Source organism: Nomascus leucogenys, unplaced genomic scaffold (genome assembly GCF_006542625.1).
Source record: "Nomascus leucogenys isolate Asia unplaced genomic scaffold, Asia_NLE_v1 Super-Scaffold_285, whole genome shotgun sequence".
Taxonomy (NCBI): domain Eukaryota; kingdom Metazoa; phylum Chordata; class Mammalia; order Primates; family Hylobatidae; genus Nomascus; species Nomascus leucogenys.
The window spans coordinates 2,130,077-2,145,190 of record NW_022095770.1 but is presented as its reverse complement, the minus strand read 5'-3'; the positions used below and the strand labels follow the sequence as shown (position 1 = coordinate 2,145,190).

Sequence of the window (15,114 nt, the reverse complement as noted above, 5' to 3'; positions counted from 1 at the left end):
ATAATATTTCTTTATATGTATGCTTTAACATATATTAATATTAATATTAATATATAATATATTATTATATATTAATAATAAATTATCAATAAAATAAAATATTAAAATATATATCATATATTTATTTATATAATATATATTATATATTATATTATATATTATATACTATATAATATATAATATATATTATATTATATATTATATACTATATAATATATAATATATATTATATTATATATTATATACTATATAATATATAATATATATTTTATATAATATATATTATATATATTATATAGTATATAATATATAATATATATTTTATATAATATATAATATATATTATATGTATATAATATATATAATATAATATTATATATTATATATTATATAATGAATATACAATAAATATATATAAATATATAATATATATTTTAATATTTTATTTTATTGATAATTTATTATTAATATATAATATGTTATTAATTTTATTATTTATATATATTATAAATATAATAATATAATAAATATATAATATATAGTATTAATATATAATATATATTATATACTAAATATATATTGTATATATTCTATATTCAAAATATATATAATATATACTTTATATACAAAATTTTATATATAAAATATATAATATTATATATATATTTATATTTGTATATACATATAAATATATATCCATTGATCCTTCAATGGACACATGCTGAATCCATATCCTAGCTATTGAGAATAATGTTGCAGTAAACATGAGAGCGCAGATAACTCGAGGATACTGATTTTTTACCTTCAGATATATACCTAGAAGTGGAATTGCTAGATTTTATATGTAGATCTATTGTAATTTTCAAAGAAATTTCCATACTGCTTTCTATAATGGCTGTACCCATTTCTTGTTATGTTTATGATTTTCTTTTTATCTTTGGTTTTCAACAACTTTCCTTGATGTGCCTACATGTTGTTTTTGTTTTTATTCACTCTGCTTGGGTTCAGAGATGTTCTAGAATCTGTGACTTAAGGTCTGTCATCAATTATTTCAAATTGCCCTCCAGTATCTCTTTGTTTATAACTTCTCCATTCTCTCTTCTCTCTTTCTGGGACTCCAATTTACATGTATGTTAGACTTTTCACTATGCTCCAAGTGTGCCTTATGCTATTTTCTCCATTTTAAAACTTTTCTTCTCTCTGCATTCCAATGTGAATATTTTCTACTTCCATTTTGCTGTTCCTGTCTTCTGTCTAATCTTCTGTTAAACTTATTTATTGAATTCTTAATTTCAGTTTTTGAGTTTTTTGGTTCTAGAATTTTCACTGAACTTTTTAAAAATAGATTCTACTTCTTTAATAAAATTTACATTTTTAATCTATTATTTCAAACATATTAATTGTAAGTATTCTAAAGTCAGTGTTAGTACCTGTATATAGATCATCCTTGGCTCTGTTTCTATTTCCTTTTCTTCTTCTTGATTTTCTCATTTAGTCATTTTTTTCTGGCATGCATGGTAATTTTTTTAATTGAATGCAAGAAATTCAGAAATTATATATGAAAAACTGTAGAGGCTGGGGGTGATCTTGTCTTTCAGCTGAAGGAGTTTAATTTTTTTCTGAGACCATTGTCCCTCAAATATAAGTCAACTCCCAATGCTCATCAACAACTGTTTTCTTAGTTTTGTCTAATTATCAGAGTCATTCCTACTGAGAGGTTGAATCTTCTATCAGATACTTTGTCACAACTGGAAGTAGAATTCTGTCCTTTAATTTTTTTTAATTATACTTTATGTTCTAGGGTACATGTGCACAATGTGCAGGCTTGTTACATAGGTATACATGTGCCATGTTGGTTTGCTGCACCCATCAACTCATCATTTACATTAGGTATTTCTCCTAATGCTAGCCCTCCCCCAGCCCCACACCCCCCTACAGGCCCCAGTGTGTGATGTTCCTTGCCCTGTGTCCAAGTGTTCTCACAGTTCAGTTCTCACCTATGAGTGTCCTTTAATTTGTCAAGTGACCACTCTTTCCTTCATCGGGATTTTGGACCTTGCACTCTGTTAGTTGTTGTCTTACTTCTCTGGTGATGCCTTTCCAGTCTCCTGTGGTTTCTGTTGCTTTGTTTTCAACTTACAAGTGATGGAGTATCCCACAGATCAGGGCGTAGATGTCTTATTCTCAGACCCTTATTCCCTATGACCAGGAAGCCACATTCAGTCCCATGGCATTCAAAGTCCCATTTCATATACTGAGACCAACTGAAGGTTCATTTACTTTTCACCTACTTTCTCTGACCCATTAGGAGTTGTGTGCTGTAAGTGATGTGGAGGAATAATGCCCCTACGTGGTCTAAATTATTGTTTGTTCATGTAGTAGAACCTATGGAAGTTAAAGATTCACGATTCAATACCACTACATTATTTACTGGAACTTTAACTCCTAGAATATGTATCTAGTACAGAACTTTCTAAATGTTTCTCCTGCTTTTACTAGCTTGAATTGACGTAAAATTTATTTTCACCATTTTCCCCCTAGGATGGAGTTTATAGGCCATATTCTGGGTTTAGATAAGAACCAAACTAGTCCGTTAGTTGGTTTCTTCTAAGTCCCCATATTTCTCTATGAAAATTCATTTTTGTAGAATTTATTGACCAAGACCATGTGCCTCAAGATCATGTTGTTAAATACACATCACAGAAAAGTCACTAAGGTAGGAAAAATACTAAAATTTGAGTATTTTACATTTTCTGCAATTCCCCAACTTCTCAGAAGATTGATTTTCCCTAAAGGTAATTATTTCGTTGTTAATGGATGGAGATGAAATTAAAGCAACTGAGAGTGTGATAAATTGAATTACATGAGAGATGGATAAACCTTAAAGAGTAGCCTCTGGTTTTACAGGAATGGGATAAAAGAGATAAGGGCAGAACAAGATAACAGGATTGGGGGGCATGGGTGGAGGAGGGAAATGGAAGAATAAAGCAAATAAGAGAGGAGTGAGATTGTAGGGAAAGATACACTTTCAAAAATATTTAAGAAAATTTAGCTGTGGGATATAACCCTTCTCCATATTCATAAAAAAAACTTAACTAAAAATCTTTATTTTTTTCAATACTTTCGGAAACATCCATGTATTGCCATTTTTTTTAAGTCATTACATGTTGAGATTTTCTTGAAGGTGAGAGCAAGAATAGGATTTGTTCAGTTGTGTTTTGGGTGTAATTTCTCAGGAACTAAGGACAATCATTACAAAGCAACACAAAAAGAACATTGTATTTCTATGCGACGAAAGTGGAGTTTTATTCAGAAGCAGCAAAAATAAGATACAGAAACATTGCCGTAAAAGGAAATACAGGGTGAAACAATCAGACTTTCAAATCTGAGAGTGAGACATTCTTGCCCTGAGTTACCCTGCAAGAATTTCCATGTTTTGGACAGAAGAACTTGGTATCCATAAATACAAATATAAGGTATAAAATTTGGTAAATTCTATTAATTTCTTTCTGTAAATAACATCTAATTTCACACTTGGGTCAACATGGTGAACACATATTCTAGACATATAGCCAGGACATATATTCTAGATATATGTCCAGGATATGGACACACAGTTGGTGGGAATGCCCTCTCCTGAGTTGTCTGTGAGATGTACAAGGTCTGCTTCTGTGATGAGTGAGCTGAAGGGGAGGAGATAGGTTCAGGAAAGGAGATCAGCAGCAAGAGGAGGCACAGCACAAGGGACGGGGGCAGGTGGAAATGACACAGGTTGGGCGATAGCAAGTGGTGTGGCAGGAGACTCGGCCACAGACTGGACGCAGGCAGCAGCAGGGACGGCAGCAGCAGGGGCAGCAGCAGCTGGATTCACAGCAAGAGGGGCAGCAGCAGCTAGAGATGCAGCAGCTGGGACGGCAGCAGGTGGGCTGGCAGCACACAGACTGGCAGCACTGGGGCCTGCAGCACCTGGACACACAGCAGCTGGGGCGACAGCAGGTGGTCCTGCAGCAGGTGGTCTGGCAGCACTGGGGTCTGCAACAGCTGGATACACAGCAGCTAGGGCGGCAGCAGGTGGTCCTGCAGCAGGTGGTCTGACAGCAGCTAGGACGGCAGCAGGTGGGCTGGCAGCACACAGACTGGCAGCACTGGGGTCTGCAGCAGCTGGACACACAGCAGCTGGGGCGGCAGCAGGTGGTCCTGCAGCAGGTGGTCTGGCAGCAGCTGGGGCGGCAGCAGCTGGGGCAGCAGCAGGTCTCCAGGCTACAGCCCTGGTCAGGGCAGACGGAACCACAATAGGAGCTGACCATGGTGTCAGAGGGTAAACGTTCTGGGTGGGTTTCCAGGAGAGTGAGTTTCGTGAGTTTGGGAGTCTCCTTGCTACATGTCCCCTTTTATACCCAGCTGAAGAGCCTTTGTGATTATGAGAAGATTGTTTCCTTGTTTTTGTTTATATGACGCAAATGCAATTACTAAATTATATTATTGTGTTTTTCTAGTAAAAAATCCCAATATATAGAAAATGATTATTTCCCTTTTCTCACCCTGGTGTTCCCACATGAGTCACCTCTTGTTTTCCTTTCCTTGGTTTCAGTGTCACATGACTTCAGTCTCTGGGTATCATGTGATATGGGAGGGCCACTGTCGCTTGTCTGTTTCTCATCTTGATATCATTTTGGGAGAGCTTCTGATTGGGCTAAGATCTCTAATGGAGAAATGCATGTGTCAATCAGCTGGAATGCTGACAGGAAAAAAGAAAGTATGCTCCTGTTTTTGAGTGTTAGAAATGAGGAAGCTTATGATTCATTGTATGTATTCTGGGTGGCCATTGAGCTAACTAAATTCCTAGGTCATTGCAAGCTGTGTTAATTCTCATCACTCTGGTGCACCTTGAAACAGTTAGTAATGACTCACTGTTTCTAAGGAACAAAGCATCATCTGGGCTTGAGCTGTGTCTGTCTTCAAAAGCGTCCTACAGGCTGAGGTAGAGTAATGTGGATCATAGTTTTTGATCTGCCTTTTGAAATATCAAATGTGTAATGGTTATGCTTTATTGACATTTTGTTAAAATCTTTTTCATACATTTTGAGCTAAAACATCTAGCAGGGTTTTTTTAGTATCACTTATTTCTAAGGTATTTTTTAGAAGCATTGAGAGGAATATAAAAGGTATATTCTTTAACTTATAGGTACTTATGTAACTGTGGACCTCAATTTTAAAAATTACCCACTTTCTCTTCCTTTCCTCCCCTCTCACCTCTTCATTCCTTCCCTCTCTGCACACTCCCTTCTGGCAATAATATCTAATATCTTATCTAATTATATTTTTGCTTAAGAAATTCCAGAGGCTAATCTTGAAACAAACCAGGCACAGAGCCCTGGGGAATCCTCTCACATAGGGGGAATCTTGAACAATTAGTCCACCACCATTGGGCTGAAGTCAAAATAATGCCTCCCAAACCTCTGGACACCCAAGATAGCCATTGGAACAAAACATGCAGACTCAGCACCCTGCACCACCCCTGCATGTCTCCTATTGCCAAGTTTCCCTTTCAAAACCCTATGGCAAATTTTAAAATTTAAGATGGCACTTTAGAATGCTAGTTCACTAGCTAAAGGATGTCAATGAGGTATATCCTGGGGCTAAATGTTTTTATTTCCTTCACTTAGCATTCTTCTGATTATTCGTTACCGGTTAGTTCAAATGCCATTTTTCTCCAATATCTTTCTTGGCCTCACACAAAGCAAGGTTATCTTCTTGGTTTACTGGCTCTCCAACTAGAACTAACTTTCCTTTCACCAGCCCTTGCCTCGTATGTGTTGGCTTTCCAGCAGCAAGCAGTTGAACATGGGTCCAGTTACATTTACACAGAAATTGCATTCATAATAAGTTTTTATTTTATTTATTTATGTATTTATTTTTTGAGATGGAGTTTCACTCTTGTTGCCCAGGCTGGAGTGCAATGGCACAATCTCAGCTCACTACAACCTCCACTTTCCAAGTTCAAGTAATTCTTCTGCCTCAGCCTCCCAAGTAGCTGGGATTACAGCCATGCATCACCACGCCCGGCTAATTTTGTATTTTTAGTAGAGATGGGGTTTCACCATGTTGGCCAGGCTGATTTCAAACTCCGGACCTCAGGTGATCCACCCACCTTGGCCTTCCAAAGTGCTGGGATTACAGGAGACAGCCACCGTGCCAGGCCCACAAAGAGTTTTTAAACAAAATCCTCACATGATTATGGTTCTAAATAAAGGGTCTTCTTTAGTGCTGTGGACATTCAAGGAAAAGCAATTATTCAAGGAAAGAACAAATTACCTTCATGATATTTTCTCTTCCTGGGAATGAAGGGATGTCTCTTGTGAGCTTATGTGGGGCCTGAGGAACCTGGAGATCTCTGCCCTAGTTTGTATTCTAGAAGGAGCCGATAGACACATGAATTTCCAATGGAGAATGAGATGATAGAACCCATGTGTAGATAAGGCACCACAGAAGTGCAATGGAGGAATGATTTTCCTCACTGAAAAATCACTGACTTGAGGCAGACTGATTAGTAGGAGAAAAGGCGTACACATTTATCTAACAAGTATACCCAAGAGCCTTCAGAATGAAAACTCAACCCCTCAATGAGGTACAGAAGCTTATACATCATCTTGAGGTCACAGAAAGAATGAGGGCTCAGAGCATGGCCAAAAACAGGAAACAGGTTTTAGTGGCAAGGCAGGTAGGTGTATTGGTCCATTCTCATGCTACTATGAAGAAATACCCAAGACTGGGTAATTTACAAAAGAAAGAGGTTTAATTGACTCACAGTTCACCATGGCTGGAGGAGCCTCAGGAAACTTATAATCGTGGCAGAAGGGGAGGCAATCACGTCCTTCTTCACATCATAGAAGCAAGGAGAAGTGCAGAGGAGAAGGAAGATAAGCCCTTTATAAAACCATTAAATCTCAAGAGAACTCACTATCACATGAAGGTAACCAACCCCATGATTAAATTCCCTCCCCCTTTGTCCTTCTCATGACACGTGAGGATTACGAGAACTACAATTCAAGATGAGATTTGGGTGGGGACACAAAGCCTAACCATATCAACAGGTTATGGGAGGGAGAAAGAAAGAGGCTTGGCTAGCAAAGGGGGTCTTGTTATGTGGATGAAATCTCACAGGTAGCAACTCTCAGAGAAAACAGATGGTAAATAATTTTTTTCAGAACTCTAAGGGTGTCAGACAGTCAGTTATTCTTTTCTAGATCCAGGAAAGGCCTATAATGAGAAGGCCTGGCTGCATTAATGGAGATTCTCTACAGATGCAAATTTCCTTCACAAAAGACAGCTTTGCAGGGCCACTTTAGTCTGCTGGCCATGTGGCCCTTAAAATATGTCAAAAAAATATATTTGGGGTAAAATATTTTTTATTTTCTTAATTTAGCATTCTTCTAGTTGTTTTATACTGTCCAGATGCCATTTTTCTCCAATATCTTTCTTGTTCTCACACAAAGCAAGGTCCTTCCTCCATTGCACATCTGTTGTGCCTTATATATGCACAGCCTCTACCATCTGATTCTCTATCAGAAATTCATTTGTCTATTGGCTCCTTCTGAAATACAAACTCCATTAGGGCATAGACTATGATCTATTCATCTTTATATAACAGAACCTGAAATAGAATGAGGAAACATATGTTTAATGGATGAAGATTTTGTCAAGGCTTTCAAGGGTCACACTGACCTTTGAGAATACAAACCATTCAAATAGGTGAAGAGAAAGGGGATATAAAAGGAGCACATAATTGAGATGCAGCATGACCCTGGCTTGTGATGGTGAAAGTGATATGCTGAAAGGTGTGTTTTGAGAAGTAATGAGAGAAGTTGGGATTGATAGCATGTGGGAGAAATTGTGGGTACCCTCAAATCCTGGAAGAAATGGTGGGGAGCTATGAAAAGCCTTCAGGAAGGAATGTTAGGTGATATTGTAACCACCCGGTGGGTTCATTTTGCTTGCTTGGGTTCATTTTGCTTGCTGCCCAGATAGAGCAAACTTACCAAGACAGGGGAATTGCAATAGAGAAAGAGTTTAATGTGCATAGAGCCAGCTAAAAAGGAGACCAGAGCTTTGTTATTATTCATATCAGCCTCCTTGAAAATTAGGATGCCAGAGTTTTTCAAGGATAGTTTTGTGGGCAAAGGAATGGGTGCTGCTGATTGGTTGTGGATGTAATCATAGGGCTGTGGACCATGGTCCCTGTGAGCTGAGTTTGCTTCAGGCATCGGGGGTCGGTGGGGGCAGGACCAGTTGAGTCAAGAGTCACAGGTACAGGTGGGCCTACTGATTATCAGAAATGCAAAAACATGAAAAGACATCTCAAAAGTCTAAATTTAGGTTCGACAGTAGTGATGTTATCTGCAGGAGTAATTAGGGAAGTTGCAAATCTTGCGACCTCTGGTATGGTGGCTGGTAATTGCTTATGTCTACACCTTAGCAGAACTCAGCCTCCTCTCATCCTCTTAACCTGCTGAACTTTCATTAGTTTTACAAAGGTGGTTTAGTTTTGTGGAATGGATATTATCATTTAAACTATAAACTAAATTCATCCCCCAGGTTAGCTTGGCCCAAGCCCAGGGCAATTTGGAGGTTAAAGGCAAGATAGGAGTTGGTTCAGTCAGATCTCTTCCACTGTGATAATTTTCTTGCTGTTATAATTTTGGCAATAGTGCTTTCAATATATATGCTATGCACAATTTATTTTAATTTTTGATCTGCCTTTAGAAATGACAAAACACTCCTGGATTTCTGGGAAGAGATGCCATTAAAAAATTGAAGTGAGGCTGGACGCGGTGGCTCACACCTGTAATCCCAGCACTTTGGAAGGCCGAGGCAGGTGGATCATGAGGTCAGGAGATCAAGACCATCCTGGGTAACACGGTGAAACCCTGTCTCTATTAAAAATACAAAAAAATTAGCTGGGCATGGTGGCGAGCACCTGTAGTCCCAGCTACTCGGGAGGCTGAAGCAGGAAAATGGCATGAACCCGGGAGGCGGAGCTTGTGGTGAGTGGAGATCACGCCACTGCACCCCAGCCTGGGCAACAGAGTGAGACTCCATCTCAAAAAAAAAAAAAAAAAAGAAAACAAAAGAAAAAAGTTGAAGTGAGACAGAGTAAAATTTGAACTCTCAGCATCAGGTGATGGCCATGAGCATAACGAAGATAAATTATTCTCTTTATTATGAAATAATAAATTTATTTATGAAATAACTAAATTCTTTCTTTGAAAGAATCCTTAGAGACTTGGAACAAATTGAAAATAGAGGTATAAGAAGGGTTCTTCCTAAAAGTTATAAAAGATATTTCAATTGAACTAATTGTTTACATATTCTATAATTTTCTATATATGTAATTTATACTCCCTACCTACTTAAAGCCAATAATTAAAATTTTTAAAGGATAAATAAATCAGAAAGGATAAGATGTGCCTAAAAAAGAAGAACTTAAAAACAATAAGCCATTTAGAGATAAGGAAGAAATATTTACATTAAAAGACTAGAATGGAATCATTGGCACAATTATGCACTAACTATACTTGTTCTTTTCAGAAACTTAAGCAAAATAAAAACCCAACGTGTTACGGAATTCCTGTCCCTCCCTCCCTCCCTCCCTCCCTCCCTCCCTCCCTCCCTCCCTCCCTCCCTCCCTCCCTTCCTTCCTTCCTTCCTTCCTTCTTTCTTTCTTTCTTTTTCTTTCTTCTCTAAATATTGTATACTGAGAATTTTGCTGGATGCTGGAATAACAAAATAACAAATGACATGTTTTGCAATTGTTCTACTGTTTTACATATATTCACTCAATTACTAGTCCCAACAATCCAGTATGGTAAATTCTATTATAATCCTCCCTTTACAGAAGAGAAACTTAAGGCACAGGTGGGATTCAAGCCAGTAAGCAGGGAAAGTATAATTTTATTTCAGCCAGCCCAGCACTGGGTCCATGTTTTTAATCACTAAACATACTACCTCTCTGCAAAATCAAATATGAAAGGAATTTTCTCTATCCTCATGTTGATTTTGATGCAGTAAAATTATGAATTTTTTTTCTTTGACAGCTCCTGGGTATGTGTCATATTTTAAAAGGCCTTTCCAGTTATAAATTTACATAAACATTATCCCATAATTTCTGTTAACTTCAAGGTTTCATGTTTTATATTTTAAAATATTTTACCTACTAGGAATTTATACAGATACAAAATATGAGGTTTAAATGTTTTATAATCAGATATGACCAAGGCTCAACATCATTTATTAAACAATACATCTTTCCATTACTAAGTTAAAGTGCCACCTTTTCATATAATAAATTCTTTTATGTACGTTAGTCTATTTCTGGACTTGATTTTCAATTCGCTAATGATTTTTCATGCGCTAGTATCACAGTCATCAATGTATGGTATTAACATGCTTTTAATGGTTATCAAGTTCAAGCCTGCCTTAATAGGTTATGGCAATATGCTAGTGAACTCATATATCTGTGTGGCAAAATGGTATATGTATACTGGGTTCCTTGCCATGAAAATGTGAATTGCACCTGTCTGGCCTCTGAAACTGGCATTGAAAAGATTACACTAGCTGAGTCTGCAGTGGCGTATGAGTCTTACTAGGTTTGTTGAGTTTCCTGTAAAATTCTGACTTAGGTGGTGCAGCTGAAACAATTGGTGGAACCAACTTGTTTAATCACCAAGCCTGTTGATTAACCTCTTCCTTACTTACTGGCCAGATGGGACTGTTATAAGGGAGTTCATGGGAATTAAAACTCTTATTTCAGTTACTTCTTTAATCAAAACAGGCATCTCTTGTTGCCCTTCTGGAGTTCTATCTTGCTTAGTTTTACTAACCAGAAAGGCTTGAACAATTCCAAAGGTATATATTTAGCATGGGCAAATAACACTGAGAGACTTTGAAGCGAATGAAACATCAACTAAGTCCATGTTTCATTCACTTAAAATCCATCTCTACTATGCATTTAGATAAAGCCGATGTGACCACAGAATAATAACTGCAGTCACACTTTCCCATTCATAAATTTATATCTACCTTGGGTTTCACCACAATGTCTTCCATATCATCCTTGGACCCTTCAGAGCACCATAACTCTCTCCAAAGCCAATGACTGTACTTGAGTGTCTGTGCATACTTATCCTAAGAAGTTTCACATGCCACCCTTGGGACATTTCACCCAAATTATTGCATAGGCCTTCAGACCCAGGGTACCTGCTCCTTGTTATTGTGAACCCTAGGTACTGAGCTTTCCCTTGTTGCTTTCCCTGAACTCTAGCTACACCTTTGCACAAATAGTCTCATTATTACACAGATACACTGTGTCATCTCATTCCTGCTGTGGCCCAGTTCTTGTGGACACAGGAAATTACAAGCCTCATATACTTTAATACTGAAAAGACCATATAAAACCTATAGTCTTTGATTTCACTTTAGCTAATAAAGCCTAATGTTAAAACCAAAGCCTGCATCCTGTAATGAGCAGTTGTCAAAGAAGAACATATGAGAGGATAAAAGGTTTGTTAATTCTGATGTATGAAATGACAAGTCTGTACTCTGTAGAATAATTTAGAGTGAGTGGAAAAGGCTGAAGCTGAAAGTGTCTGCAAGGCATTTTTATGATATGCTAAGACCATAACGCCTAACTTAGGCTGGAGTGAAGCCCACGTAATGTTAACTTCTATTCATGTAGTCTCTTGACAACTTAAAACTTCTTTATTTTTACATTTCAGAATTACTAATTAGCTCTTAGTTACATTTCTTTGGAAATATAACACAGCCAATAAATAAAATTCTGATTTGTAGAAATTTTGGATTTAAAGCAGTTTTAATATACTTTGGATTATTAGCCAAAATATAAACCCTTATATTTATATAAATAAGATATATTGCACATATTGTGACACATTTTTTCATCTACATAGAATAACACTTATTTGAGTTTTGGTGATGAGAAAACTGAGTCTCAAGGAAAAGTCCCACCCATGTTCTCTTAAGACAAAGCAAGGTGATTAAAGCCCAAAACAAAGGAGTAAAACCATCAAGAAAATGAAAAAACCTCAGTAACATTATGGGCTAAAATTATAAAGGAGTTTCAATCTGGAAATACTAAGACTTTGAGCATCTATTAATTAAAAGATGTAAAACTTTTATGAGAAAGCTGCCATGGATGTCATAAATTTCCCGAAATCTTGACTTAGAAGGTACACTTTGTATTCTGAAAGATCATTTTATGTTAAGAGAGGAAAAAAGGAAGGAAGGAAGGAAGGAAGGAGTGAGGGAGAAAGGAAAGTACCTGAGCTAGGGAGAACACTCAAAATTTCCACAACCAATAATGGAACATACTGGAAGTACAAATACAGTCAGACAAAATGTAGATGACTTCATGATGTTCAACTTGCTGGAGTTTTTAAGGGACATTTGAGGCATATACCAAAACTTAATTTTGAGTTGTAGAAGACAGTGCAACAATGATACAAATTTTCTTGCGTTCTGTCAAAAAGAACATTATGCTAAGCTATTATTCTAGCCCGGGGTAGTGTTTCAATCATAGTAACAGCAGAAATTGTATTTATTTCTTTATTTATTGAGACAGAGTTGCTCTGTCATCCAGGCTGGAGTGCAGTGACATGATCTCGGCTCACTGCAACCTCCTCCTCCTGGGTTCAGGTGATTCACCTGCTTCAGCCTCCCAAGTAGCTGGGACTACAGGTGTGCACCATGACACCCAAGCAATTTTTGTACTTTCAGTAGAGAAGGGATTTCACCATGTTGCCCACACTGGTCTCGAATTCCTGGCCTCAAGTGATCCACCCACTCAGCCTCCCAAAGTGCTAGGATTGCAGATGTGAGCCACCACGCTTGGCCAGAAACTGTATCCATTAAGAGTCTATACTGTATTACGTACCAGGCCCTGTGGGGAGTATATTACACGGGTTATGTCTCTGAACATTTAAAGAATGTAATGCATTATCTCTATTCACAGAGAAAGAAAACTGAGGCCTGAGGAGATTAAAAAAGTTGACCCATGCCATACAAGAAATACCTAGGGGAGTCGTGATTCCAATACAGGTAACATGAATCAAGAGCCCAGGCTCTTAAACATGCTCTCCTGCATTTGAAGAGAGATGGCCCTCGATGTGAACTGACAGGTAAAGACACACACACACACACACACACACACACACACACAGTCACAATGAAATCACTAACAAATCAGAAGATTTCAATATTAGGGAAATGGCTGTTTATTAATACATGAAAACAATATTATATGAGATCATCACAGTTAGTGTCCCCTTCGAATAAGACACTGCTCATCTAAAAATAACTACATTGGGGCCTGGCATAACATATTTTAATGAATGTGTTTATGTCTGTCATTTCCTAGAAGAGCTGAATGTCCACTCTGAATGCCACATGAGACAAACTGGCAGGGAAGTGTTCATTTTTCCAGTGACTGGCTGGCTACAGTGAATTTTATATGACTAATGAAGATATTCATAGTATGACAAATATCATAAGGAGAGATTAGCAGCAAGAGGAGGCACAGCACAAGGGGCGGGGGCAGGTGGAGATGACACAGGTTGGGTGATAGCAAGTGGTGTGGCAGGAGACTCGGCCACAGACTGGACGCAGGCAGGAGCAGGGGCGGCAGCAGCTGGATTCACAGCAAGAGGGGCAGCAGCTGCTGGAGATGCAGCAGCTGGGGCGGCAGCAGGTGGGCTGGCAGCACACAGACTGGCAGCACTGGGGTCTGCAGCAGCTGGACACACAGCAGCTGGGGCGGCAGCAGGTGGTCCTGTAGCAGGTGGTCTGGCAGCAGCTGGGGCGGCAGCAGGTGGGCTGACAGCACACAGACTGGCAACACTGGGGTCTGCAACAGCTGGACACACAGCAGCTGGGGTGGCAGCAGCTGGATTCACAGAAAGAGGGGCGGCAGCAGCTGGAGATGCAGCAGCTAGGGCGGCAGCAGGTGGGCTGGCAGCACACAGACTGGCAGCACTGGGGTCTGCAGCGGCTGGACACACAGCAGCTGGGGCGGCAGCAGGTGGTCCTGCAGCAGGTGGTCTCACAGCAGCTGGGACAGCAGCAGTTCTCCAGGCCACAGCTCTGCTCAGAGCTGACAGAGCCACAACAGGAGCTGACCATGGTGTCAGAGGGTGGAGGTTCTGGGTGGATTTCTAGAAGAATGAGGTTCTCAAGTTTGGAAGTGTCCTTGGGCCACAGCCTCTTATATACTGCCCAGCTGTCCTGTTGTTACTGCATTTTGCTTGTTTTTGTTTACTTAATAACTAAGTGATTATCAGATTACACAATAATGTTTGCCCATTTAATGGTTTAAACTTGTTGAAAACAAAATTTTCTTGTCCGGATGTAATAAGATCTATCACGTCTGCCTTCTCTCATGATTCACACCTTGGTAGCATCTTCTAGACCACATTGTCTTCCTCTTCCTCCACAGAGGGCTGTTCATGTGATTCCCTGCATTTGGAATTGCATTTCTCACTCTCGCTTCAGGTATCCTCTACCAAAATGGGATTTGGTCAGTCACACTTCCAGTTATGCATTTCCTCTAGTGACCAACAGCAAAGAAAGCCCATCTGCTCAGTGTGGCATTCCTAGTCTGTGGGTCATTATTAAGCAATAAGCAAAGGGACAGCAATGCCTGCATGTGGCCTTGATGACCTCTACACTATTGAAATGGGTTTCCCTGGATGTTTCGAATTTTGGGTCATGTTCTATAACCTTAAATTTTTATACTTGGTGTTACTAATAGGTCAGTTTCTTAAGTTGATATTTTGTTCTCCTATATTTTGTGTCATGTCTCTCCAGCTAATCTATTAGATTCTGGAAGACATAGTCCCATTTGTATTCCATAACTCATTGTTTTTTTAAATGCCTCTAACTGTCTGTTAACATAATGCAGGTGTGTGTTTTCACTTTTTAAAAAAGAAATTTGAGATAATTGTAGATTTATACACAGCTGTAACAAACAGTCCCAGGAGAGGCTGTCTGTACTTCACCCAGTCTCCCTAACACTGTGTAACATATGTATAATACTTTTAAGAA

At 38.6% G+C, this 15,114-nt stretch overlaps 2 protein-coding genes across 6 annotated transcripts; both read right to left on the bottom strand.

Annotated features, from left to right (window-relative positions):
• Positions 1–3,716: 3,716 nt before the first annotated feature.
• LOC100580484 (keratin-associated protein 4-6-like) lies at positions 3,717–4,307 on the bottom strand. Of its 2 annotated transcripts, XM_030808215.1 has the most exons (2): positions 4,027–4,307; positions 3,717–3,981 (listed from the first exon to the last, which is right to left on the bottom strand). In XM_030808215.1, the coding sequence occupies exons 1-2, from the start codon at positions 4,305–4,307 to the stop codon at positions 3,717–3,719; spliced, it is 546 nt and encodes a 181-aa protein (XP_030664075.1). The 2 variants fall into 2 exon arrangements, with proteins under 2 accessions (XP_030664075.1, XP_003279454.1); XM_003279406.1 differs by having other exon boundaries at positions 3,717–4,307.
• An 8,966-nt stretch (positions 4,308–13,273) lies between these two features.
• Positions 13,274–14,222, bottom strand: LOC100580808 (keratin-associated protein 4-12-like). 4 transcript variants are annotated; one of them, XM_030808209.1, is made up of 2 exons: positions 13,934–14,222; positions 13,274–13,887 (listed from the first exon to the last, which is right to left on the bottom strand). In XM_030808209.1, the coding sequence occupies exons 1-2, from the start codon at positions 14,191–14,193 to the stop codon at positions 13,560–13,562; spliced, it is 588 nt and encodes a 195-aa protein (XP_030664069.1). In that variant the 5' UTR covers positions 14,194–14,222; the 3' UTR covers positions 13,274–13,559. The 4 variants fall into 4 exon arrangements, with proteins under 4 accessions (XP_030664069.1, XP_030664071.1, XP_030664072.1 ...); XM_030808211.1 differs by having other exon boundaries at positions 13,573–13,843; positions 13,904–14,193; XM_030808212.1 differs by having other exon boundaries at positions 13,573–13,822; positions 13,913–14,193.
• Positions 14,223–15,114: the final 892 nt, after the last annotated feature.